A 27932-nucleotide genomic window follows, 5' to 3' on the forward strand; every position below is an offset into this window, starting at 1 on the left:
TTGCCAAAATCTGGAACCCCACTAGATGGCAGCCACGTTATAGAGAAAAGTCAGTGCTTGGAAGCCACAGACAGTGGTGTATTACTTCTTGTTCCTACCTAACAAAACACTGAACTGCGTTGTAGTCCTACCATTATGAAAACCTTAATGCACAAAATCAGCAACATGGAAATAATGACCGTTCAATACGTTTGTACCACTGTTTTAAAATTACTTACTATATTATTTAGATACACTTTTTTTTTTCACTGACGGTAAGGATGGTTTTTTAAAAATTGAATGCATACTGTAGGGTAGAGAATTACAACTCAGCAAAACTCTTATTGCTTTCAGTGAACAAACAATCTCTCTGATTTTTATTTATTTGATTTATTAAGCTGCCGCCTTCTTCTTTTTGGCAGAATGGCATCAAGAATGATAGGAAGTTTGGCACATAAAAAAATAAATGGTGGTCTATAACTGTTTAAACCAGTGTTTCTCAACCTCAGCAACTGTAAGATGTATGGACTTCAACTCCCAGAAACCTCTAGCAAGGCATGGTTTTAACTAAAGCACAGTTGACGAGCTACTGTATGTAAACAGTTTTCCTATCCTGTTGAAGGAAATGCCTAACGTGCCGCCGGAAACACAGCAGCCCTTCTGACGCGTTGCGTGCGCCATCTTTGAGTGTGGCGGAACTTATTTGGAAGAGAAGGTTTCGTTTGCTTATATAAATTGAAAAGGGCAAATGAGAAGGAGAAAGCTGCCATTTCAGTGCTTTATGTTATAAGAGACAAAAAATAAAAATAATTAGTACAAGAAAATCTGCCTTGCTTAAAATACAGGGGGTTTTTTGTTAATTGCGTCATAGGTTGACAGCACGTGGTTACGTCATTAAAATGAGTCCTGCTGGATGAAGGAGGGCACTGGCTCCGAGAGATGACGGATCGAGGAACACATCGGTGCTTGTAAAAAGAACGGAATCTGGTAAATGGGTTGGATGGGGCTGTATAGCAAGAAAACTGCGGTGAGACGTAAATAAAGCGAAAGAGGTAATTTGGACTGCAGCTGCTGTATAGGAAATTGCATTAATCAGGCTGGAGGTGAAGAAGTTAAGTTTAAAAAAAACCATTTCCCCTTGGCCCTTTGTTGACTTTTTAACTTCTGTTCCCTTAATTTCTAGAGTTCTTGAGCCTCTTCTCCTTCTCCCTCATCATTTATTACACATTTTATGGTTGGGCAATTAAATCTTTGCAATAATGGGAAGAAGCTACTTCGTGGAGGAAGCTGTTGGGCAATATTTATCAGACCTGAGCGCTAAATCAAAAGGTCTTATTACTGGTCTTTTAGTAGGGCAGGTAAGTCTACCGCGTTTTTTCACCTAAGCTTTCTCTGTTGCAGTTTGAAGAGATTCTTCTCTGACAAGAAAACACTATGTCATCAGTTACTAATGTACATCTTTATTATTGCTGTTATTAATGTATTTCATTAATTATGTAATTTTGTACATGTTTGTTTAGATATAATTCCAACAGTGTATCTGTAAATGATTTAGCTACTGGCATGTAAAAACACAGTCCAAACTGAGATTTTCTTTCTGTACAAATTCTGAGAAAACAAATAGGGGTTGCATAGTTAGAATTTCTCTTGATTTTCCTCTTCACAATCTATTCCATTAATGTATTTTTTGGATAGAGTTTTCTTGGATTGGTTTTGATTGGTTGTTAACAGAACTGATGTTGTCAAATACCTCAAATAGTAGCTGAAGTGTTAAATTATTATTTGTGTATCTTGGAAGCACTGTGCTTAAAAGGAAACTGGTTTTAGCCATTTTTAACCATATAGTTGTCTAAGCTTGCTTTAAGTTTGATATTCCTGTACTTCTTAGTTGGAATCAAGTTTCTGATGAGGTGTATAGATGCTCCAAATGTATTCTTAGAAATGCATATAAGCTAAATGAGATCCAGTTGATGCCATTGTGTAAATAAGTACCTTTAAGTGGACTGCATGGAGTGCTTTTCTTTCTGTAAGCAACTTTATATTTTCTATTTTTTAGTGTACCCAGCAAAGAGACTATGTTTTACTGAGTATTCGAACACCTGTAAAAGAGGAGGAAAGTAACAGCAGTGCAAACCACCATTCAGACTTGTCTAATATTGATGAAGAATGGACAGCAGCACATGCCAGACAGGTAATATACATTGTCTTACTCTGTTTGCCATGGGAAAGTGCTTTCTTGTAAACCTGTCTCAGCTTCATATTGATGATTGGTTTTTAAGTTAATGCTGCTTTCTACTGTTTTTGGACATTCATTTAAACATTGAACATTCATAAACATTAAAATTATGCCGTATCAGATATAATCAAGTTGGTCTGCCATATCTCAATGGCTGAATCATCCATTTCTATTTTTTTTTTCATTTCATCTTGTCTGCCTTAATGCATATGCTTCTCATCCTGAAAAATAGTCTCAGGGTATGATGTTGGACATGTATGTTAAATAATAAATTGTTATGAATATAGCTTTGTTGCTTGCCAGGACACTAGGACACTCAACACACATTCACAAGAGGGTAAGATGTCCTGTACGTACACACAAGGCAGATGCCCCTAGTCCCTCCCTCTGGTTGAAGATAGAAAGGGTTTCAAGCAGTGATGAGCTTTGGGGCTGAGCGGACAATCTGGTGTTCTGATGTTTTGCTGGCAGCTGTGGCTGGCATCTTAAGTAGCAGAGTGAGCTGCTTTGTAGTGGAATAGAGGCTGACCAGGTTCTTATATTTGAACCTGGCAAGCTGATCAAGTTTAAGCTATAAATTACTACTTAAGCAGGTAGGATACATATTTTCATTCAATGTGTTTTTTGTTGCATTTAGCATCTAGCTGCTAGCTAGATTAAACAGGTTACTTTTTCTGAGATCAGCCTGATTAGTAACTTGGTATTGATGTTGTAAGACCTTGGAAAGCAAGGGAAGATTGCTACTGTGAATTTTTTTACTGTATTTCCCATCCCTAACAGATGTTTTTTGTTCATGTCTCATGAGTTCTGCATATACACAAGTAATAAGCATGCTGATTTTTGTTTCTGATATTATTTTAAAATCAGCAGTGTTGTATGTGACACATATTTCTCCTTGGAATATTTTGATATGGTAATGCGTTGAATAATAGAAGCAGTAGTAATAATTTATTAAACTTGTATGCTGCCAACTCTCAACGACTCTGAGTGGCTCACAACTATCAATCAAAGAAATTACAATAAAACATAATAAATAAAGAAAAAAAATGGCAAGTGTGAGGAAGTGAGGAGTCTCACTCTCCCTTGCCAAAGGCCTGGGTAAAGATCCAGGTCTTCAATGCTGTTCTAAACAACAGCATATTGGGAGCCATCTGGATCTCGGGGGGAACCTCAGTCTAGAGGGCAGCCACTGCTACAGAGAAGGCATGCTTATGGGGTCCCAATAGATAACATTGTTTAATCCAAGGAACCCAGAATGCACCAATCCTGCAGGATCAAATCGGCCAGGCAGCTGTTATGGGAAACAGGCAGTCCCTCAAATAACCAGGCCCTATGCCATGTAGGTAATAGCCAGCACCTTGAATTGCACCTGGAAGCAAACTGGCAACCAGTGCAGCTCACAAAGCAGAGATGTTACATGGACATACCAAGGAATGCCCATTACTGCTTGAGCCGCTGCATCCTGGACCAGTTGAAGCTTATGAATGGTCTTCATGGCAGCCCCATGTAGAACACGTTGCAGTAGTCAAGCCACTAGTTGACTAGGGCATGCGTGACTGTCTGAAAGGTCCTCCGATCTAGGAAAGGGCACAACTGGTACACCAGATGGAATTGTGCAAATGCCTTCTTGGCCATAGCTGACACCTGCTCTTCAAGCAGGAGCTGTGAGTCCAGGAAGACCCTCATATTATATATAAACCCTGAAAGGGGAAATGGTCCCATCCAAGGTCAGAGATGGAATGTCCCCAGATCTGGGCTGCTCAAACATCCACAGCCACTAAGTCTTGATAGGATTGAGTTGGAGATGATTCCTCCCCACCCAAACCTGGACAGCTTCCAGGCACTCAGACAGAACCTTGACAGACCCAGGATCAGGGTCAAAAGATATAATTGGATATCATCAACATACTGATGATACTGAACTCTAAACTGGTGGATGACCTCACCCAGCAATTTCATGTAGAAATTGAAAAAAAAGGGAAAAAGTAGAACTCTGCAGCACTCTACACAGGAGGGGCTTAAGGAGTGATCTCTGTGCCCTAATCAGCATCAACTGGAACCACCCCCAAGGAAAGAAAGAGAACCACCGTAAAACTGTGCCCCCATTGCCCAACCCGTGGAGCTAATTCAGAAGGATACCATGGTTGACAGTATCAAAAGCCATTGAGAGATCAAGGAGCATTAGGATGGATGTACCACCACCGTCCTGGCTCTGCCACAAGTCATCAACAAGTGTGAACAAGGCTATTTCAGCACTAAATTCCATCCTGAAACCTGACTGAAACAGGTCTAGTTAATCTGTTTCTTCCAGGGTTCTCATCAGCTGCAGACTGACCACCTTCTCAACAACCTTCCCAAAAAAGGTTGTTGGTCCATAGCTGTCAAAAACCATTGGGTCCAAGGATGGCCTCTTAAGGAGGGAGTGCACCCTGCACATCAGCCTGGACCCGTAGTAGTAATAATAATAATAATAAAATATGTTTTCATTTGATTTCCTTAGGTATCAAGAATGCTTCCTGGAGGACTGTTAGTTCTTGGTGTTTTTATCATTTCAGTTCCAGAGCTGGCAAAAGAAGTCCAAAATACCCTGAGGAAGGTAAATAATTAAAAAAATGTTTTTTTTTTTCTTATTTCACTGTTAGGAACATTTGTTTTACGTTTTTACACTTACTATAGGTTGTTAACATTTGTTTTCTACTATGTAAGTTGCCAAGATTGAATAGATTGCCATAGGGTACAAATAGATAGATAGATAGATAGATAGATAGATAGATAGATAGATAGATAGATAGATAGATAGGAAAAATGCTCCCGTAAAGGAAAGCCAAAGAATTTGGAGATAGAAACAACAAAGTACAGTATACTTTATTGGATACTTATAGTAGGTCAGTAGGCTCCCTGCCAGCAGATTGCTGGAGAGAGCCCCGAGCAAGCCCACTCTTCACATTACATATGTACAGTACTATCAATAGCATTTGAAACAGATAACAGAAAGATAGAAGGAATAATACAGTTACCCAACACCCTTTCCTCGGGAAGGCTTTGATAAACTGTTCGATCGATCTTACTGTTACTTTTCATGCTTGTAGTATCCTTCCTGATAATATCAACATGTACCATAAACATCAGTGTTTACACTGGAATCTCCTGTTACCTAATCCTAGGCGCTCAAGGACAAGCGTCTGGGTTATGTTAGCTGTCTCCATTCCAGGGCCACTGCACCAGGTATTAGGTTACACATTTATACTGTTGCTACTAAGCAACACAAAGAGCTGTACTAAACAAAAGGCCTGAATAACGCAACTTAATATGCTCTATACTACCTAGGTAGGTAGGTACTGTAGATAATGGTACCTAAGAATCAGTCTTAACTCTATTCTTGTCCTGCCTTCTCCAAGCTTCTTTTTTCAGTAGAAAAGTCTGTAGCTAGAAAGAGGTTGTGGAACATCTCCGAGGAAGATGTATCGGATAGAGTGGCACTTCATCTTTGTTCTACTACAAAGAAGTATCCTTTTTCCATCAGTCTTCAGATGAATATTTATGAAATATAGAACTATCTTTGCTTTTTCTAAATTGCAGTTGAGAATTCAGGCTGTAGCTCTCTGCACACTTGTACTAAACACAATTCAAATAACTTCTGAATAAACCGTTTTACAGGTTTAGCCTGTTTTGTAGCTAGCTCTGCCCTGAGTATGATCTCAGTTAGTAAAAAGAAAATCAAACTTAAACAGCCTGTTTTTTTTTTAATGTAGTTAATTAGTATATTGATGGGTTATGTCCACATCTATGGGAATGGTTTTCTATATAAGATTGGTTCTACCCTTTCATGTTGTGCTGCCCAGAGGATTGGAAGAGTTTTCAGAACAAATTTGGGCTGAAGATGTAGCAGAAAATGTTTGTGTGGATGGGGAAATGAAATATGTTGGGGGTCAGAGACTATTATATTAGTAAGTAGATACCACTGGATGCAATAATATAGATTTAATGGATGCTCAAAATGTGGAGTATAATGTACAATAAGATGTTTTGGTAGTATGCTTAGTGAGTTCCTTCACTTTTTCCTCATTTATTAATATTTCTCCATAGAGCTTTACTGGATTAGAGAATCTGAGTATTTAGACATATCAGAATTCCATTCTGATCCCATCTTTAGTCATTATTTATTTAATGCTACAATTTATATGCTGTTCCATTTCTGAAGCCTCTGAGCAGCTTGCAGTATGAATATAGTAAGATTTGTTTTTTTTAAAAATCATCTAATAAAACTGTAATTAATCTGATGGGCCACCATTCAGGGGTAGCATCCCCAAAGGCCTTTCTCAAGAGCCATATTTTTACATTATTTTTCCTGAACCTATTTAAATAATTGTACAGAGACAGCCACATATCCTTATTTGGTTAATCTTACACTGAAGTATTAAATATATGGTGATTCTGCTACTGTTGTAACACATTGCCATAACTGAGAACATGGGCATATCATAAAAGAACAGTATCCAAATTCTAAACCAGTGGTGAGGACCCATTGCCCTTCATATATTGCTGTCTCCAACTCCATTGGTACTGTGTTTGTGATTCAGTTACATCTGTAACACCATGTTTTCTATTACTATTCTAGGGTGTGATTTGCCTTAATATATACAGTGTAAGAGATTTACCCTCTGGCAATAAGTCAGTGTTGTCCAAACTTGGCCACTTTAAGATGAGTGGACTTCAACTCCCAGAATTCTGGGAGTTGAAGTCCACTCATCTTAAAGTGGCCAAGTTTGGACAACACTGCAATAAGTATTAGTTTTTTTCATTCTCTACCATTCATACCAATTGAGTTGTTGTCTGCTGAGAAGGCTCACAATTTCAGCATTCTAGTGTAATAGTGAAGAAAGGCCTATTAGAAGCAGGGGGAAGACAGAATGGGAGGAGAAGGTTTAATTAGTGGCCAAAAAGAGTAAAGTCTTCGCTTTTTGGTTTATTTTCTTGTACATAACTATTGTCAATGAAGTAGATGTATTAATGGTGTCTGTTGAAATACAGAATGTGTTTTGTCCTATAACCAGCAACAGTGCTGGATATATAGGGCATTCTGTTTGTTGATTATGTTAGCTAAAATAAATCATAATCAGATCTGAAAAGACTGAATTTTAGTTCTGATCTTTAGAGGTGGCTGGGAGGGGTATCCTTGTAATAGTCATAAGCGCTTATTAGTGTCCCTTAAACCTACTTAGTTGTTGTTCCTTAACTGGAAACGAATACTTTGTCGTACCTATGATGTGCAAGATCCCAAGGTAGGTTCTATATTGGGGAACAGGGAGAGAGCAATTAACTAACTGAATGTGAAGGAATGGTTGGATGAAGGCTGCACTAGGGGAGATAAGCATTCCCTTAGCCCCCAACAGGAGCGTGGGAAGTTTAAGAAGATGAGACTGGCACCACCCTAAGGAATTCACGGTGTTTTGGCTTGCTGGCTTGGGAAGTTAGATTCAGTCTGGAGAGATTTCTGTCTTGAGGTGGAAGCTAATAAACACAACAGAAGTGTATCTGCACTGTCTCGTGGAGTTCTTTGGGCTGAACCTGACACTGAATTTGGTTTGCCAGTCTCAACTGAGTTACCTAAAATTATTGCTTTGTTCTTAGGTTTCAATAGAACTTTATCTCCTACTTAAACTTTGCATGAAACAATTACGTTTGGGTGTAGCAATAACAGACGTAAACTACAATTCTGTATGTGCTACCTACAGAATAACTCTTATTCGATTCATGAATAAATGCACAGATCGAGTCATTTAGATTGGATGGTTTATCATTTATATTTGAGATACTGTAATAATTGAGCCTCTTTTTTTTATCCTTTAGAGTACAGCTAAGCCAGCAGACTGGAAATACCAGAATGCTCTTTCTGCTTCTTGGCTATCTTTAGACTGCACGGTTAATGTTAATATACATATTCCTCTCCCTGCTACGTTGGCCAGCCACGACCTAGAAAAAAATACAAGGGTAACTAAAAAAATGCTTTGTGTTATTTATTGCATCATAATGCTTAACTCTATCTGCTTTGTTGCTTTCTTCATTAGAACAGCCTCCATATTTTGTACCTTAGGTAATTTCCTCTGCCTTTTGCTTGCACATCTTTCTCAAGTATCCTAACAGTTGTCAGCTAACTTTTTCACAGGACCCCAACACTGCTACTTGTTTCCTCGGCAGGACTTTCTTTAACTTCTGACCTTTTTGGTCTTGATTTCAGGAGAGATCATCAGTATTGTATGTGTTCTGAACGGTGCTCATTGCTACTCTTGATATCAGATGTCAAAATGAGCAATGGAGTGGAAATGTAACAGTTAAGCATAACTTTCTGGGTTTAAAAATACTGTATATCCTTTAGCAGTAGTAAACAATGTAATGAAGTGTCAATGATAGAAGTAATGAATGTATTAACAGTGGTCATTCCCTAACACATATTGGGTAATAGCATGTCATCCTTTCATTGGTGATTTAGTGTGTCCGTGTTCAAGATACAGAAGGAAATGAACTTGAAATTGTTATGCAGAGTGCAGCTATAAGCACAGTTCATGCCAAAAATACACACCAGCGTTAGAGAGATTTAAAGAATGTAATGTCCTTATCTTGTTCTCCAAAGAAATCCAGCCAGAAAATATAAAATATCTGGTTGTTTATTGAGAAAAGTAAAAACTACATAAAATACAAGTTTCATGCAAAACATAGAAAAAATCACTTCTTCTCATATATGTGGCATCCAAGACTTATCCACTACACAAGTCTCTAGCCAAAAAACTCTCAGAGAAGAGGTACAGTACTTGGTTATTAGTTACTACTACATAACCCATAAAACTGATTACATGATGGCTAAAATTCTACTGAGCAATGAGACATGTAATCCTCACACTTTAAATAACACTATGCACCACCCCTTGAGTAACTTGCATACAGACGTCAATAGGTGGCAGTAAATAGCAGTATACGTGCAAACTAGAAGGCCAAAATAAGTGGCGTGATTGCTCTAGTCAAAACAATATGTTTGAAGATAGCGAGGTGCTTTTCTTCCCATGAGAAAATCCTAACAGAAATGCTAAGTTACCAGTGGCTTAGAGATCATGTCATATCTTTTACTCAAGCATTTTTGTAGATGTATCAGCATATGCCAGCTAATACCTGTTCTTTAGAGACTAGTATCAAAAATTAGAAGGAATCCATTTGCTTGCTTCATTGGGGCGTCTTACAGTCCTAAAATTATTAAAATTACATTTAGAAGAGAACATCTGAGGAGTGAGAAGCTTTCTTCAGTTTAGGCTTTCAGGATTATTGGTTAAAACATATTTCACTTACACTGGTCAGAAATGTAGTAGATCTTTCAGTAATATTACCTCCTTTCTTTTTGATTCTGTTTTATAGAACGGGTTAGGACGTTGGGCCCAACAGATAGAGGCGGCTGTCTTTTTGATAAATGGTCAGGTCAAAGAGGAAGATGCTGATTTACTGGAAGGGCAGGTAAGTAGTGAACAATGTAGACATGGTACTATTGTATTCTGCAGCAGCTTGCAAGATAGGTTTTCATTGCTCTATTGAAAACAATTGAAACTTTTGTTTATGTGAACTTCCATTTAAGTTTTTTGAAAGAAAGATGGCCAAACGAGTATCTAATCCCAAAATTATGCCTCCTTTGATCAAGCAGTAGCATGCCAAATGGGTACACTGACATTGTGGTAATTTAATAATCCATAATGATCCAATTTGGATGGTGTGTTAAGTTAGTTTTTTTTTAATTGATTATGAATGGGCATTAGCTAAGATTAATAAATCTCACTAGGCCTCATATCGGAATGTCTAAACAAGCCCTAGAACCTTATCTCATAGAGTTAAAGTTACATTTGGGTAAAAAAAAAAAATCAGTATTACCCACATAGAAATTGAGAAGAAGGTTTTATCTCCTCATTTCAGGAATTGGGACATTGTGAAAAATTATGTAAGAAAATACTCCATTAAAGAACAGCAGCTTTGGAGCTGCATTGCATTATTAAGTCACAAGGATGGGTACATTAATTTTTCTTTTCTCCATTTCAATTTTGCATATATACATTCAGAGATCTATTTTAGTTTAATCTGGATTTTTCTTCTCCCCTCTAACCTCCTTCATAAACTTTTCTGTATAGTTTATGGTGAAATACACATTTCCTGTTTTGGTACTTGAAGGCATCCAGTTTGTTTTAAACTCTCCTACCATTCAGCACAGCAGAAAAATTGCATAATTAAAGTCTGCTGTTATGTTAGCTCTTTCAGGCTTCTCCCTCATCATTTCTTGCTTTAGCCTAGAATGATCCTTAGCTGTTCTCTCATCTTTTATCTCCGTATTTTCCCTAGAATACCAATAATTATGTTTAGTTTTGTCTCTTTTTTTAAAAAAAGTTTATTTCATGTCTTCTTCTTCTATTTCCTTATTCCTGTCTCTACTGATGGCTTCAAATAAAGATGGTTTAATGACTGGGTACTCCATGGATTGTACTCTTCACCACCTCAGAGTGGTCTGATCAGCAACAGAAAACTGCTACTAGCTTCCAGTCTGTAATCAAAGCACAGAATGCATAGAAACATGCTATGAAGTTGTTCATGGCCTCAGCAGTTTCTATCGTATATTTCTCTAAAGGATTCTTCTTATAGTGAACTATTTAGTGAGATCATCCCTGCTGGTTTGATCCCATGATTCTGATAATGCTTCCTTATCCAATGCTGGTGCTGCCTTCTGCAGGCAAAATCCTAGTGTTAATGCCTTGACAAAGATAGTCTCCAACTTTCACTATCCCTGCCTTCCTATCAGTGCCTTTAAATGCCCTTTTCTCTGCTGCCTGTTTGCATGATTAACCACAAGGTGGCACCAGATCACTTCAGCAAAATGTTTCTGCTGACCTAAAACTCCATTCCCAGCTGTCAGTGGTGCTGAGATGTGGGCCAGATATTCCTTCCCTTGATTTCCAATTGGCTGTATTATTGGATCAGTCAATCAGTGAACAGATCAATCGGGCAGTGGTAAATTCAGATGATTTCCCCTCTTTTTAACCCAACAGCAGATTTAAACTTTAAGCCCAACATGCCAATAGGCACTCACTAGGAATCAAGAGGGCCTTATTCTTCCAAGAAGTGAAGGATTCTTCCATGGAGATACTTTGCTATCATCATTTTATCCAACCGATTCAAAGAAATAAGGTGTTCCTTTACAGGGGGAAAGAACTCAAATTTGCTAATAATTATTTATGCAGGAAGCTATGCAGTAGCACTGTGTGAAGTTTTAGAGGGATATTTTCTTTCATAGAGGAATTTCTCAGAGCTGCTTCACAAAGCAACATGGTTCTCGTCTTTCGAAGACTTCCTTTCGTACTACTGATGAAGAGCCTTTTCTACAGTTGTGGTTGCCTGAATTGTTTCCTGGCTGAGTGGCTTCAACAAATGTTGCAGGATTGCCCTCAGTGTCCTCTGAAAGCACCTCTTGGTGCATATTGCAGGTGAGCTGAGCAGCTTTGATAAAGGATGCAGGCAATCCCAAAGTTGCCCAACTTGGAAGCATTCTGAGCGGAGTTTGTCCCACAGCAGTGACCAGATAGGACTGGAGGAGATGGCCGAGAGGAGCCTTCTTTCTCTGTGTGGTTGAATTGCTTTCAGGCTGAGTGGAAACAGTAAGCACTGCAGGATTGCTTGTGGTATGTGCCAAAAGGATATAGCTGGGAGCCTCCTTGGTGCACATCAGAGTCTTCCAGGCTGGGCAGTTTTGGTGAAGGCTGCACATAATCCCAAAGCAACCCAGCCTGGAACAACTACATCCAACATTGGGGAGAAGGCTAAGCATTGTCAGATCCTGTAGCATTGTCAAAGTAAATTGGGTGCTTTTTTTGCTTATGTGAAGTGAAATGGATAATCTCCATGGCCTAAATGGTTTCACTGAAGCATATTTATGCTTTCATTGGATCTTAAGTCCTACTCTGCAGGCTCTTAATGTTCCCTTAGTGAACACACTTGTAGTTGTACTTTCAGGTGCTTTAGTTCTCAAAGATGGATATGCACCTTTAAGAGATCCTGGAGAAAGATGGTCAGAGTTAGTTTGTAACAGAGCACAGAGCTGCAAGTCTGTCTTGAAGAGTCTTTTGCCACAACTGTCTCTTCTGATGATCTGTTAGAAGATAATGATCTGGATAGGATCAAGGTCCATGAAGTGATTACTAAGGTGTATAAAATGTATTCCTTTATAGGTAATGGATGCAGTTAGTTTTTCAGCAGATACATGATCATTATAGCTGTAGTCAGAAGTTCCCTTTGGGTGAGTCATTGGCAGGCTGATGTCTCATTCAGGGCAAACCTTGGCTTCATAACAATGCTTTTAAGGATATCCTGGTAGAGGGCATCATCTTTTTTATCACTGGTTTCTATTTTTAAAAAAGAGAAACTTCCCCTGTCACCTGAAAGAGTTCTAAAGATTCAGAAGGCTATTCTTCTACTGAAGGAGGAAGAAAAGGAACAGCTCATGCCTCTTGGGGCTGATGGCATCCTATCTTAACTATCTCCTATGAGCATATCTCCATGCTTGACTGTTTTCACAGCTTCTACTTCCTTTTCAAACTCACATAGCAAATAAAAGATGCATTTCAGTCCTTCCCACAGAAACCAGTCTCCTGGCAGTGACCAGAGGTTCTCCCCTCGTGGAATCTCCCAGAATTACAGTACCAACCAATCTCAGCTCATTGACTCAGATAATTGGTTCAGGGAATGTGTTTCCTATGGTGAGTTTCCATAACTTAAATTAACTAAAGCTCAACATTGCCTGTCACATAAGCATTTATCCAGAATGATCAGGGATAAGCTTGGTTCATTACACATAGACAATATTACAGTATGGCCTTACATTTCCCATAGGGAGGGACAAGATCACAGTCTTACCCAAAAAGGCAGAGTTATTCCACCTGTGGTCAGAAGAGTTAATTCCACTCCTGTTGATTTAGTGTATCAAGGAACCACAGAATATAAATGCTAATTATCTTAGCAGAACTACACTGAAATCAGTAGGAGCAGAACCTGAATCTGTTAATATTCAGTTTCCTAGGAGAGTATTGTAATCTCAACAAGTAAATCTGTTTGCTCCCTCTAAAAACACTCTCAAATTGCCTCACTTCTTTTTCATTCACAGTTTTAATAACAGAAACTGAGTTGCTAGTGTCTCTTCTTGATCCAGGCACTCTGCTGTACCATTCTTCTATTTACACTGATTGATAAGATGCTTTTGAAAATTGGACCCAATCAGGATCCTGTGTATTATCTTTGTCATATTGGTCCTCAGAAAAAAATATTAATTAAAAAAAACAATCTATCAGCCTTTCTTCCTTCCAGGACCTCCCCATCTATTGTAGCAAGCTTCCATTCTTCATCCTTATTCTTAATTTGTTACTGAAAAGATGTTATATATAGTCTTAGGCTGTCCTAAATCAGAGTAGAGTTTAACCTCTTCTTCTTAGATGCTGCTTGTGTACCAAAACAGGAAAAAAAAAATCCTTACATAGTACCTGCTCTGATTTATTTGTATCTGGAAAGTGTTTAAACTATAAACTGCATCACAACATTCAAGGAAGTACAAAATTGGGATTGCAACTTTATTTTGATATGTGCCTTAACATAAAAGTAGAGATTAAGGTCACATCACTTGAGAATGCAATCTACAATATCTGTAGAATGACTAGTATTTATACCTTTTTGTCTTTAAAAAAAAAAAAAACCAAACTAAAAAACCCTATCATCACCAGATTTTTCTTTGAAGTTAAGCATTACACACTCCAGAGTGTTGGTCATGGTTCTACATGCAAGGCTGATAACAAACAAACATAGTTTGTGCCTGGCTGATTCTATATTCTCCCACACTTTGAGTACATTTTTAAAATAATCTAATACTTGGTAGTATTAGAGAGCCAGTCTGGTGTAGTGCTTAAGGCACCAGGCTAGAAACTGGGAAACTGGGAGTTCTAGTCCTGCCTTAGGCAGAAAGTCAGCTGGGTGACCTTGGGCCAGTCACTCTCTCTCAGCCCTAGGAAGCAGGCAAGGGCAAACCACTTCCAGAATCTGGTCAAAAAAACTGCAGACTTGTTCAGGCAGTCACCAGGAGTCAAGACTGATTCAAAGGCATATATATTAGTATTAACTGTCTAGAACTGAGCCGAACTGTAGAATGTTTGTTGTCTCCTATGAAATGAAATATAAGTGTCTGCAGAAGGATGGAAAACCTCACCAATTCATTAAAGATTTTTGTAAAACATCACAACAGCTAAGACCTAATAAAATACACAAATGTCTAAATGTTTTTTCCTCTGTAGATTCTGTTTTAGCCTTTGAACCTTACCAATTTTCTTCTCAGTTCAGCTGTCTTCTATACTTGAATTATCCCTACAGAAAAAGTCAAGAGGATATATGCCATCGGCTGCTAGGAACTTTGATGTTAGGGTTTTAACACAGTTGGTAAGTAAACCTATTGACAAAGGGGTTAAGAATAAGGTGGGGCATCCTCCATTCAGATCTAACTCGCATATCAGTTCATAGCCTTCTGTAAGTTGCTAATTATCAGTCTTGGCTCTCCATCTCAGCAAACCTAAGAATAATGAAGATCTACTGAGCGGTAGAAGTTTTTTCTGAGAGTTTGCCTTTTTTTTTTCTGTAACACTTTTACTTTCTGTGAGTAACTTGAAACTGTAGCATGGTTGCTAAAAGGTGAAAGCTGGTTGAAATATCTTTCTGCTAACTTCTTTAGGAGGCTGTAGGTAGTCCGTTATCTTTCAATACTAGTGCAGATCACTCTAATAAATATTAATAAAGAATATGCATTAAGCATTTTCTAACTTAGAAAAATAATGATGCTGTTCCTCACTGAAGGCACCTACTTTATGGAACAGCCTCCCTCTGGAAATGAGATTATCCCCCTCTCAAACAGAGCTATACCAAAGAGCCTTTTGGAGGTAATTGGGGTGATGCTATCTTGTTTATTGTCCTTTATTTCAAGGCAGGGTAGAATTGGCTTAAATATTATATTTTATATAATTATATTTTGTACACTAAAATATAATAATTGTGATTTCTGTGTACTCTCTGTTTCAGATGCAAAGTACAAACTCCAGATCTACAGCTACAGTCCAAATCTGCAGTGGTTCCATAAATCTTAAAGGAGCTTTAAAATGTAAAGCTTACATCCATAATAACAAGCCTAAAGTTAAAGACGCCGTTCAGGTACTTTTATTACCCTTCCTCTTTTGAAGAATTGGGTTGTTTTCCTGTTCCATCCAAAATCTGTGATTTAACCTGCAATTAATATAAATAAGGGATATAATTGCAATAGTCCAAATTTCTTGCCCCAGAAGTTCCATGCATGCTTTTCATTAAAAATGCCAAAATCTGTATTAGCCCTCCGTAGTTTTGTCATTTGTAGTCCCAAATACATCTGCAAGCATCAGACTGGGGAATGCTCATTTTGGGGATAGTGAACATAATGAGTGGGTGATGGTCTTAAAAGTTATTTTTTAATGGAAGTGTAGCTAATTCTAAAGTTTTCTTCAAGTTGAGATCTGGGAGGTCTTGTTATATGGGTTTTTTATGACTCGAGTAGTGTGCAGCTAGCCATGGTTCGTTTATGCTGTGTTTTATTGGAACAAATCAGTCACTGGGTTTGCACAAATCATCTTCTAGCACAGTGTGATATATGAACACAGCCAACCTCTTGCTGGTTTCTGAGGAAATAAAAGATGATGAGAATGAGATGCTCTTCTTGTCTTTGCTTTCAATCTATGCATATAAGAGCACCAAGGGGAGCTCAATCCACTTTCACTATCTGTCTGATTTCTGTAAAGTGATAGCCACAGTCTTCCTCTGCTGAATGAATTATAATCAGACAGGATGTGCATCAGCAGGTGCTTCTCTTCTCATAGTTTGATCTTGTAAAAATAAGTGCAGCCAAAGAACTTTGTTGCCATTTCTGTGACCACCCTCCCAAAACTGACCAGCAGTCAAGCCCAGAAGGCAGGCTGAGTTTTCACAGTGTGCCATGTAACCTGTTTTTATCACACAGATTCTCATTTCTCCGCAAAGATGGATGCATTTGGCTTTCTTCAGAGTCTGTATATTCCCTGGCAATGATTTCAACTGTTTCATAAGTTTTAGACTGAGTATGTATGACGAATATACAAAACTGGGAACAAAATGCTCCAGAGCACTTCATTTCTCTTCCTGACCACCTTGATCTTCCAGGGTTGATCCTCAGAATGGTGGGTCTCGCACATGCAGAGCTTGTATTATTCTGTTTTTGCCTTTGCAGGCCTTGAAGAGAGACATAATAAACACGCTGTCCGATCGTTGTGAAATATTCTTTGAAGATCTGCTCATAAATGAAATGCCAGGAAAGAAAGGTAAGAGAAGAAGGAGCCCAATAACACAATCAGATGCTTTTAAAAATGTAATGTAGTTTCTCCTGACTAACTTTGTTCAAGCTTGTTTCCACAATCTTGTGATTTTTAGAAAGTACATGAACATTGCCTGTGCATTATTCTATACATTTTTCCTAAAAATACGCTTTTTATAAGTATTTTAATTTTGGACTTCTCTCTCACGATATTTAGAATATTGATCTAAGGAAAATTGGGTAAGGGATGTGTGAATAAAACTAGAACCTACTTGTATTTCTAACAAATTATGTTGCCCTACATGGAAGCAAATTGTATTAGGCATCCCAGCGTTATGCCTGGAATCCCCAACATGGTGAAGAGGTGTGCCAGTGTGTCTCTACCCACCTAATATTTACACACACACACACACATATATATATACGCACACACAAACAGACCACAAACTTGGAAATTTGCATGTTGCAAAGCAAAGTGCCAGTTCCCGATTCATCTTTTTTTCAAGAAAGCTCTAAAGGGCTCCCTAAATTTCCCTAGAAAATGAAAATGGTGAATGGCTGCTGCCTCGTGTTTTATTTAGAAGTGCGTCCCCTATCCAGAAAGGTGACGATGGTAACAGGAGACCATTGGGAATGTAGAGAGGATAGGGAGATGCTTGTCTGTCTGTCTGTCTGTCTGTCTGTCTGTCTGTCTGTCTGTCTGTCTGTCTCTATCTATCTATCTATCTATCTATCTATCTATCTATCTATCTATCTATCTATCTAATTTATATCACCACCCAACTCCCCCACAAGGAGAGACTCTGGGCAGTTCACAACCAAACAGTTAAAACCAATAAAAACAATTGATGCTTGGCAACTGGGTACGTACTATACAACAGCCATATTGTAAGGGAATATGCTTCTTTGCAAGTATACCTACTGCATGTTCTTAACATACCAAATATGCCTGCCAATCCCCAGAAGCTGGGGATGCTTGCATTGCCATGAGATCTTCTGTTGCCTTTTAGAGAACGAAGTCAAGCAGAATATCTTCTGGGGCCTCCTATAGTAGAAACTGAGATAGCTTCTCTTGCCTTTTTCTTTTCCTACACTCTTGCATGAACTGAATAGAAATAGACAGCTATTCATAATCCTAATTTGCCTGGTTTTTTGGAAAGCTTTCACCTTTAACTAATATAGCCAAGTGGCTTATAATTTTTGGTTACCTTTTCAGAGGCATATGTTGTATACATATGTGAAACATATGATATATGCTAACTGTATTTTACTGCTGAAACATAAGCCGTTCAGAATTATTTTCCTTTCCTCAAAACATTCCACCCTTTTCCATGTTTCTTTTTTCCTTAATAATACCCTTTTTTTGGTGTCACAGACTACAGTGGCAAATATCTCTATTCTTACCTCTATTCTTCTCTTGCAGCAAAAGCGACAGCCTTTTGATTCACTGTGTCCTAGCTTTCACGGAGAATATGCCTTTGATCACATGGACTGAAAAGATATTCTAATCTTAGTAAGCTGCTCTGGCCAGAAAGCAGTACTTGGCTAGTATCAAAAATGGGAAAAGCATTATGTCAGATAAAACTGTCTTCCCTCTCTCACTTGAGAAGCTAATCGTAATAATAAAAATCCCATGGTCCAGACTCCCAAATTTGTTTCGTTAAAAGAAAACCCGCACATCTTTACTGATGAATCATATTTTCTGGCCTCTTGATAAGACGTACTCGGTAATTGGCCTCCGAGGACAATCACTGCTTCAATCTACCTCAAGTCTGGATGCTGGGGGCTTTAATCCAGCCGCCCAGTTTTTGGAAGGGTCACAACAGACAACCCAAGGATGCTCTGAAGTCATCAGAAGGAGTATGGATGGTTTTTCCCCATCCACTCTTTGCCCTTTTGAGGGGCTTTTAAGGAAGGGACATGGATAGGAATAACCACTCTTACCATTCCCACTCTTAAAATTCCCTTATCTTTGATAGGGGAAAAAAAACAACAAAACAAAAAACCTGGACCTAATTGTGATGCTGAAATTCAGCCATTTTGAAATTGAGTTTTGGCAGCATTGATTCTCCAAGTACCACCTTTATCTCAATAGAAGAGAATATCTGTAGCTCAGGGTTGAACTGTGGAGTCCTTGGTCCTCTCTGAGCTTGGTTGTTTGCTTGCAGACATTTAATTACCCAGCTAAGTAGTATCATCGGTGCCTTTATCTCTTGCCTTTATCTCTTGCAATTAACCCAAAAGATTCATGCAGCACTCTTCAGTGCACTCTTAAAAATATTGGAAATCAAACTTAATATCAGATTGGATGCTGGAAGTTTGCTGGTGTATGAGATACACTTATTCAAAGGTAATAGTGATACTGTATATGTATTTCTTCCATATATGAGATATTTTACAGTGGTAAAAGAAACAGTATGTGTACATCCACACACAGCGTATAGTATATAGCAGTGCTCTTAATGTTTTTAACATGGGATTCTCTGTCTTTGTTTTTAGATTCTGAAAGGGAATATCACGTCTTACCTTGTAGAGTTTTCACTCCCATTGTGGGATCCAATGTGTTACTTTGTGATTATAAGTTTGGTGATGAGACAGTCAGGGAAATTCAAGAGCATTTTCTTGAAATGCTGGATCAAGTTGTTCAAACAGATGATTTGCATATTGCTGAGGAAATGAATACAGGTAAATATAACTGCTAAGTTAAGTGTCAGATTGTTCGTTGTTAGGAATTACTCAGAAGCTAGACTTGAAGCTGAAGCACATTTTAATTCTGATTCATAAATTTTAATGGTGTACTGGATTCCAAAGGCATATGAACCTTTGAAATTGCAAGGGGCTTGAAATACGCAAGACAGGTGGTTTATGCTGTCATGTTGATGTATTATATGTCCGCAACATTTTCTTGTGATATTTAGAGGAAGTTTCGTTGGGGTCTTTCTCACTTCCAGAGCCTGTAGCCAGCATTAAGACAGTAAGCTTAAAGGCAATGAATATATAAATCAGTGCAAAGCAACATTTTAAACACAAGCTTTTTAATATCTAAATTATTCTATTTTTTGAAGAGCTAGGAATGTTTCTTAATAACCAAGGGGACTTTGCATTCTATGGTCAAGACATGTTTCTTAGTTTTCCTTGGAGCTAAGGGCCAACTAAGATGATGCAGGACATCTCCAACTGAATCTCCTAGGATCTGTCTTTTGCTTAAAACAATCTTGGGAGACTCCTGCTTGCAGCCAGAGCATAGCCCAGGGAATAAGGAAGTAGGAATGATAGTGTTATTAAACTTTTTCCATCTGGAGTCACAAGCTCAGTCAAGCATACTTATGTCTGCCCTTTCATAATTTGTAACCGTGGGGTGGGCTATAGAACAACCTGAATTGGAGCTGTAGATTTAAAGAGTTAATTTTTTTTCCACTCCCTGACCACAATCCAATTAAGGACTGCATCTTTTATATCTTGTCTAGCTTAACCCTAAGTGAAAACACCAAGGACTCACTTTCTTGCAGAGCATGAAACCAAAAAATGTGCTTATAACTCCCCATTCTTCCCAGATCCTTCACACCAGGATAGTGGGAAAGCTTCTTAGAGAATAAACAGTTCAAAGGAAGCAAAACAAAAGCTAAGATGATTTTCTGGAAATTATCTCAATATTGTAATATTGATTGTGTTATCTGCAGTTGTGAAATCCCTGCAGCTGCATAATAGTGCACTAGAGCCACTGATGAATAATAGAGACCTGCTATTTCAGCGGATTGCTTCTGGAATAAAACCTATAAGTTAGTTTTCATCTTTATTTAAAACATTCTAATCATGTTTGAAGCATAATTTTATCAAACATGATCCTCTGTGCAACTGACAATTCGATAGGTACTTCACAGATCTATATTTTAGGAACTTCTATTCCTTATCATAAACAAGTAAAATATACATTAAGTGGTTTGGCCAAGTCCCAGCTTCTGTTTACCAAAGGTTTTGAACGGAAAAACACAAATAAGGTTGTGTTTCACTGAGGGTAATCTCTTCTCTTTAATTTATTCTTCATCTAGTGGAAGGTTTAATGAATCCAAGAATGGGCATATTGGCCCCTGCAGGACAAAGTAGCCATGACTTGCATTAGAATAGTTGTGATCCAGATGACATCCAAGGCAAGGCAAGTGGGACTGGTCAACTGAGTAATGCTGTGCCCCAAAGTTGGATTTTTAAAACTGAAATATATTTGGATGAGGCGGCGGGCAAGAAGTTTCTTAAACTTTGTTTGCCAGTTTGAAATTCCATTTGTATTTCTTCATTCTCCATTATGGATATTAATTAAGGGTTTGTAAAAACAACAAAAAAGTGTGAAACCATTTGGTCAGGTTGCTGAGTTCACTTCATTTTATATTGACATTAATGGCTTACAGCCCATTAAGAAAGAACTAATATGACACTATTTGCCAATTTTAATAAGACAGATTCCATTTGTACCTGTTCTGATACCTGATGGCCATGTGGGATATTCAAATTTGTAAGGGAATATTTCTATAAAGTCTATTTCTAAGTAAAAACTAAGGGACATGTTGTCCTAGGGCACCATTCTAAAATTTACGTTCAACATTGTCTAGTAGAAATTTACCTGGGTAGAGCTTCCAGTAGCTAAGGGACACAGTACTATCATTATACCTCTTAACTGCTCTCTTATAAGTAAGCATTTTTCCTAGTTCTGACTGGTTACAGTGATAAATACCCCATTGTGTTAAGTAAACTAACTTGTGGAATGTATTTCGTTGATTCTTAGATTTTGCAACTACAGAAACGTAGTCTACTTATGTACAGAATCATTACTCCATGATTTTAGTAATCAGTGTATTTGTTTACAGATCATAACATGGAGTTCTTAGTCTTCTCTTCTGAAAAATGCTATTAAATATCCTTCAAGTGAACAGTCCAGAAAATACAGCCTAAATGAATGAATATCAAAATAGATTAACACCATCTCTTGTTTATCTGCTATAGCTATGTAGAGTTTTCACTGTCTGTTAAATTGAAATGCCCATTACTTTTATATCATATTTATTTACTGTGAGCATTCAGAAAAAAGGTCCCACATGGAAATTGACCTGCTTTTAATGGTTCCTTATTTGGGGAGATAACTGTTGTACATGCTGCCTCTATAGTTAGAATGGATATATGTAAAAGCTTCTGTTTACATAGTTTTATGTTAGCATTTAGAATAATAATAAGCAGTATGTAGTAAAAGAATTGCTGATGCTAAATATTATGCAGGAAATCTTTTGGAGAATTTTGTGGGAAAGAAATCATGTATATTTGGCTATACACAAATGGGGAGGAGGGCTAGTAATCCATGACTGTTTCATCTTCTCCTAAGTTCTTCCAAGGGATAGTGCACACACATTTCCGGTTCAGTTCCTCAGAGACCCAGGTATTTAATAATTACTAATACATGTCTTAAAACATTATTCTGTGTGTGTTATTTGAATGTTCTGCCTTGGATCATGATTTTGATAGCAGTGATGCCTAAAGAAGACCCAGGACTGTTTATATCTTGTATTCAAAATTAAATTATGCAAAATGAATTTGCATACACGGGCTTGGTTTTTTCAGCTTGGGCTCTGAAATATTCTTTTTTGAGGAAGAAAACAAACAGTGGTTTAGAAATGGCGTTTAGGCAACATACAAACACATGCTTTTGTCTTATTCCTTTTAACCGTATAGTTGAAGTAAACCTGCCAAAGGAATTCCAGGACGACATGCAACCAAAGCAGGTGACAAAAGAAATGCTGCTGTTGAAACTACAGCAAAATATGGGTATGCGGCTTTCAGCCTTTGCTCTTGCTCTACTTAAAGTAGTCATTTTCTTTCTGAATACGATTTAACATCCTTTCCCTGACACGTTCTCCTGCAATCTTGTTTACATTTATGCCTAAACGTTTTTCATGGTTATTTAAGACTGTTTTAATAGTTGGTTTGATTGTATGGCCCGCCCAGAGTTGCATTTGTGACGTGGGTGGCTATATAAATTTGACAGACAAATAAATAAATAGAGATGTAGTCCTCATTTAGCAACCAATCGCAGTTACAGTGGTGATGAAAAAGTAACTTTGCAACCAATCCTCACATTTACAACCTTCTCAGGTGTGTAAAGCAAAGGAAAGCTGAAGTAAGATTGTAAGCACAATTGTGGTTAGCATTATGTTGCTGCTCCTTATTTTATTAATATACTTTTTCTTCTGCCTGAGGAAGCCCAGATCAGTTCCACAGGAGAAGGACTATAAACAATGTACCACAAAACTAAACTCATAAAAATACAGCATTTAGCTGGAGATGTATTAAAGCAAATTTCATTTGAAATACCAATTTGCATTCTCTTTCTATTTTTTGTTTGTTTGTTTGTTTGTTCAGGAGTGGTGGTGGCAGTGGCAGTTGCCATATCTGCAGTAGCCTTCTCCTTTAACTACTTCAGTGATTAAGCTTCAGAAATCAAGAATGAACCTCAAAACTCACGCCATTACAGATGTACTCCAAGGATGCAAACTTCTTGAGCTGAATATGTTAAGATAATATGTCATCATCTAAGAACAGCAATACATGGCTCTAAAAAGCAATTATCTATCATTCTCTTTCTGCATGAAAGTAATGTAGGTGGTATACTCTGGTGGAAAAGTGGGAAGACCCACACTGTCAACTGGCACTTACAAGAGATGAATTTTTCAGGGGACTGTTCTAAAACATCTGTTTTAACTTTCTCCTTACTTAATAAACATTTTAAAAACCCTGCTAACACAGTTACTTGAGTTTTTTTCAGGAAGTGTTGAAACTGCATGATAAGCAATACTGTGAGTTCCTTTTTCTTTGAATTAACCCACAAGTGTTTTCTTAAATTACATACTAACTGTGATTATTTTTCTTCCTCAATTCATCTACACCTGTCACAGAATACATGTGAATGTAAGTGTGCATGTGTGTTTATTTCACAGCACAAATATCCTATGCCAGTCCTGATGGACACTGGGAACTCTATTCTATAATAACATAACGTATAATAAAACGGTTAATTGCTGTGATGGATGCCCCAGCCAAAGGTTAATTGGAATAAGATAGATTTTACTTGCCTGTGAAATGCAAGAAGAGTAACTATACCTCTGTGAGAGATTCCAAAGATTGGGCTCTACTATAGAGAAGGTCTATCATCTTGTCCATGTTCTCTTCATACCCCTCAAGAAGGAAGAATACCAAGTACACCTTTCTCTCTCTCCCCGTTTCCCCTCTTTTAAAAAGTTGGTTTATTTCTCTGTCCTAGGGAAAAACTTCAAATGTTCGTGATAGAGATTGTTCCTTTCCTGAAAATAAACTCAAAGGTAGTCCATTACTTGTATATAACAATATTACAGGCTTGGATCATAGTGCAGGTGTTTAACCTGCTGTGGCTGCTTTGAAATATACAAACTTCATTTGCTTTTTGTTTCATGCCTGTTTCATTGTTCACAACCAAGAGCCTTAGGGGATTGGATGGTTTACAATATTGTAAAAATAAATAAGTTAAAAGAAGTAAGGTAAAGAAGTAATCTGCTCTTTTATCCGAGTTGCTTTCGATGTATTTGGTTGGATATTGACTTGAGTATGTTGGTCGCCTGATTTATAGGAACTTTATTCATTTATTACTGAAGTTTGTACGCTGCTCCATTCCTGACTGTCTCTTACACATTAATGTCTCTTCAACTTATAACAGAAAATGTCTCCAATTAAGGGAACATCTTTAAGAGATTCTGGATTTATATGAAGACGCCTGTTACCTGGATTATGAGTATATGTTGCAAAACAAGTATATGTGCCATATGAGTATATGTCTCAAAACAAATTACAATACTATTTTTGGAAGATAGTTAAATAACGATGGAGAACACTCAGGAATGTAGTGGGTGTTCAAAGGCTTATTCATCCCAGGCGTGTCCTCTTGAGGAAGTCTTCCGTTTAGAATTTTTTCCCCACTCTCAGTGCATTCTGTCTGCCAGCCTTCACTTGTAGTAATTGTTAAAACTTGATCTGAATTTCATATTCACCTGTTCTCAGATTATTATCTTTGTCGTCGTCTTATACATGAAATAACCACAATGTGGGATGGATCTGTGTTGTTCTAGTGACTTTGAGGCTGGTGTGATTCATAGTAAACTTGGGGATTTGGAAATGGACACATTTGGAAATTAAGATAGCCTGGGGTGAAACATCTGATTGAGGTTAGGCATCAGTTCTGCCACCCCTCCAAATTAAGGGCAGGAAAACATAGCTGTTTTCTTCCTACCCCCTCATTTTCCTACAGGTAAACTGAATACCTGTCAGAATACCTTGAGAGAACCCAGTTCTAGAGCTATCCAACTCTGTTGAAGTAATGGCTTAAGAAAAGTAAAGAGCAGGATCATGCCTGCCTCATCTGTGTGGGCTTGCTTCAAGTTTCAGTAGTTAGGAGGAAAATAATTGAAAGTGTTCTATTCATCATTAAATGAGAAGTTTTCCCATCTTCCCTGCCAATGCAACTGCCGATTTTCAGACTAGACTTATTACATTCGTTCATTAGAGATTCTTATAAGCATTAGAGATACTTATAGGGAAGACCTTTCTAATGCAATTGCCTTTCCATTATCCAGGTCTTTTATGATGGATCTGGGTGATACCACCTCTTGTTTCTTAATCCTCCTGCATTTTTCCTGAGTAGCTAAAGCATGGGCTGCAACTTTTGTTTTCCTGTGAGTTCTATTATAAAGGCTGTTTTAGATCACCATTACATTGTAAGTTACTCTTTCAGATTTTAAAAAATATGATTCCCTCTCTGGTAGTATGGTTAGCTCAGCTTTTGACAAAGTGGAATCTCACAAGTTGGGGTATTGCTCATTGCTGATGGTGACTGAACATGGTGACTCAATCAAATTCTGTATGCAGCCAAGACAGAACTGATCATTGATTACCTGGTGGAGCCAGAACGAGGGTGATGTTTCTTGATTTCTCAGTGGATTGTGAGATGATAATTCAGAGGAAATACAGTAGATATAAATCAGATGGTTTAAATGTAGCTCCATTACAGTATATTTCACATTTTTTTATGGCTTTGGGGTTTCTGTTCCAGGCATATTCACCTTAATAATGCATGATACTTTTACTCTTTGAGAATTTAGAAATTGCTATATTTTATACTCCTGATGATATAGTGATGGCGGCGGCTGCTGCTGCTGCTGCTGCTCCTCCTCCTCCTCTGGCAACCATGTTGGCTGGGGGATTTTTTGTTGGTTTTAGAATATGGTGGAGGTTAGGGTTCAGTTTTGAGGTTTGGATGTTGCTTTTTTGGAGGATGTTCCTGATCATCTTACCCGGACTCCAATGGTTGCAGCTTTGATCCTGGCAGCTTTGGACTCCTGATGGACTGTTGGGACCCTGCGCTGGCTTCCAGCTGCTTCGGAAAGTCAGGACTGCCTTTGGAGCGTGTGCCGATTACTGGGCGTCCAAGGAGAGGCAGCCCTGGTGAAGCTGGGATGGACAGCGCTGGTGGTGCTGCAGCACTGCAGTTGGAACTGCCATTCAGCTGAAGACTCCTAAAGCTCCTGAGCAGCTGTTTGGCACAGCACTAACTATGGCAATGCTGCTGCAACAGCTTTCATTCAGCAGTGTTTGGGGCCAAACGTGTGACAGAGTCAACAATGACTCCCAACAGACTGCTGGGTGTGATTCAAGGTGCTGGTGATTGCCTTTAAAGCCCTACATGTGTGAGACCAGGCTGAAGATGCCATAACTAAAAATGAAGCAGGCACGTAACCAGAGAGAACAAAAAGCCAGGAATCTTACCTATGATTGTGTTTCCAGGAAGGTAGAGAAGAAGGAAATAACTTATTAAGGAAACAAACAAAAAATGTCACCTGAGCCAGACAAAGGAAGTTGGGCCTGAGCACAGGGAAACCCCTCCCATCCCATCAACAGCTATCAGACTTGCAAATTAACAATGCAAGAGTAGCTGCCAGTGTTGTGAATCAACAAAGCAAGTACTTTTAGGGATAAAAAGGGGTCCTGAAGCCCGCCCACTCTTGAGTCATCTTTGGATCCAGACTTGGTGGCTTCTGTCCCTCTAGCTCAGCATTTCTCAACCTCAGCAACTTTAAGGCAACTGGACTTCAACTCCCAGAATTCCTTTGCCAGCATGCTGGTAGGGGATTTCTGGGAATTGAAGTCCACACATCTTAAAGTTGCTGAGGTTGAGGAACACTGTGCTGGTGCCTGACAACCTAGCTGATAAGGAATTGAGTAAGTGTGCAAGTGTGTGTGCATGTGAGAGCAAATGTACATTGTAACCAGTAAAGTTTTGTTGTTATTTTAAATTAACTGGGTCTCCGTGTATTCCAAAGGACCTGTGGTACCTCAGTGTTCAGTTGAAAGTGATTGCGCGTGTCCTTAATTATTTCCTGGCTGTTGACCAGGACTGTGTGTCTTCTCTGCTCTATCCTCACCTATCTGGATAATCCAGGTAGAAAGCAAGGAGGGCTTATAAGATCCGCATGCCTCAACAGGCTGTGAGTGTGTAACCATAAGCCGAACCTGGGAGTGCATGTAATACATGGTGTAGGTCCGGGTTACTTCTTCCAAGAATATCCGCCTGCCCCCTACGCTCCCACAAGAAAAGCACGCTCCAGGTTCCTTGTAAATCTTGCCATCTTATGGAACCTAGGAAGTGTGTCTTTTCTGTGGTTGCCCTTGTTCTCTGGAACAATCTCCCACCCCCAATATACAACAGGCCCCAACTCTTTTCGCCTTTAGAAAAGCCACTAAGACCTGGCACTTCCCCCAGGCATTAGTGTCCCCCTGTGGCTCTTTTGTTGTCTGCTTGGTCACCATTTTACATTTTGGATTTTGTATTTATATATTGTCTGTTTATTATATGGTTTTGTTGTTCTTCTTTTTGATTTATTGGGTGGTTATGCCGTATGCTGCCCAGGGTCACAGTGAGTTGGGCAGCCTTATAAATCTTATAAATAAATGACTGATCTTATCATGGCTTTCTTATCAAATAGCTTTCTTCTGTTTTCCTTCAAATGAATTTGATTTATCAATTTTAAAATGAATCATTGTGATTGGAGAACATTCTTTTAAGATTTCTCTGAATCCAAATGTCTAGCTCCTGTATAAAGAGGCCCCAAGTGAACTGTAGTTCTCAAGGGTGCGACCACATCTTTTTGCTTGGGGTCAGGAAGCAAATCTAATTTTACTGGAGTGGTAGATGATTTACTCAAGCTTAGTGATACAAGTTGTCTTTGGGCG

The 27932-nt window shown here is 38.4% G+C and overlaps 1 protein-coding gene across 1 annotated transcript; it reads left to right on the plus strand.

Annotated features, from left to right (window-relative positions):
* Positions 1–758: 758 nt before the first annotated feature.
* ODR4 (odr-4 GPCR localization factor homolog) lies at positions 759–27932 on the plus strand. Its single transcript, XM_007436931.4, has 14 exons — positions 759–1031; positions 1163–1337; positions 2036–2170; positions 4716–4811; positions 5614–5720; positions 7461–7497; positions 8066–8206; positions 9620–9715; positions 14645–14710; positions 15344–15472; positions 16554–16644; positions 19137–19322; positions 22353–22445; positions 23040–27932. Exons 2-14 carry the CDS (start codon positions 1239–1241, stop codon positions 23105–23107), a joined length of 1344 nt encoding a protein of 447 aa, XP_007436993.1. The 5' UTR covers positions 759–1031; positions 1163–1238; the 3' UTR covers positions 23108–27932.

Source organism: Python bivittatus, unplaced genomic scaffold (genome assembly GCF_059951505.1).
Source record: "Python bivittatus isolate LINGU-HERP-01145 unplaced genomic scaffold, Pbiv_v1 ctg000700_np1212, whole genome shotgun sequence".
Taxonomy (NCBI): domain Eukaryota; kingdom Metazoa; phylum Chordata; class Lepidosauria; order Squamata; family Pythonidae; genus Python; species Python bivittatus.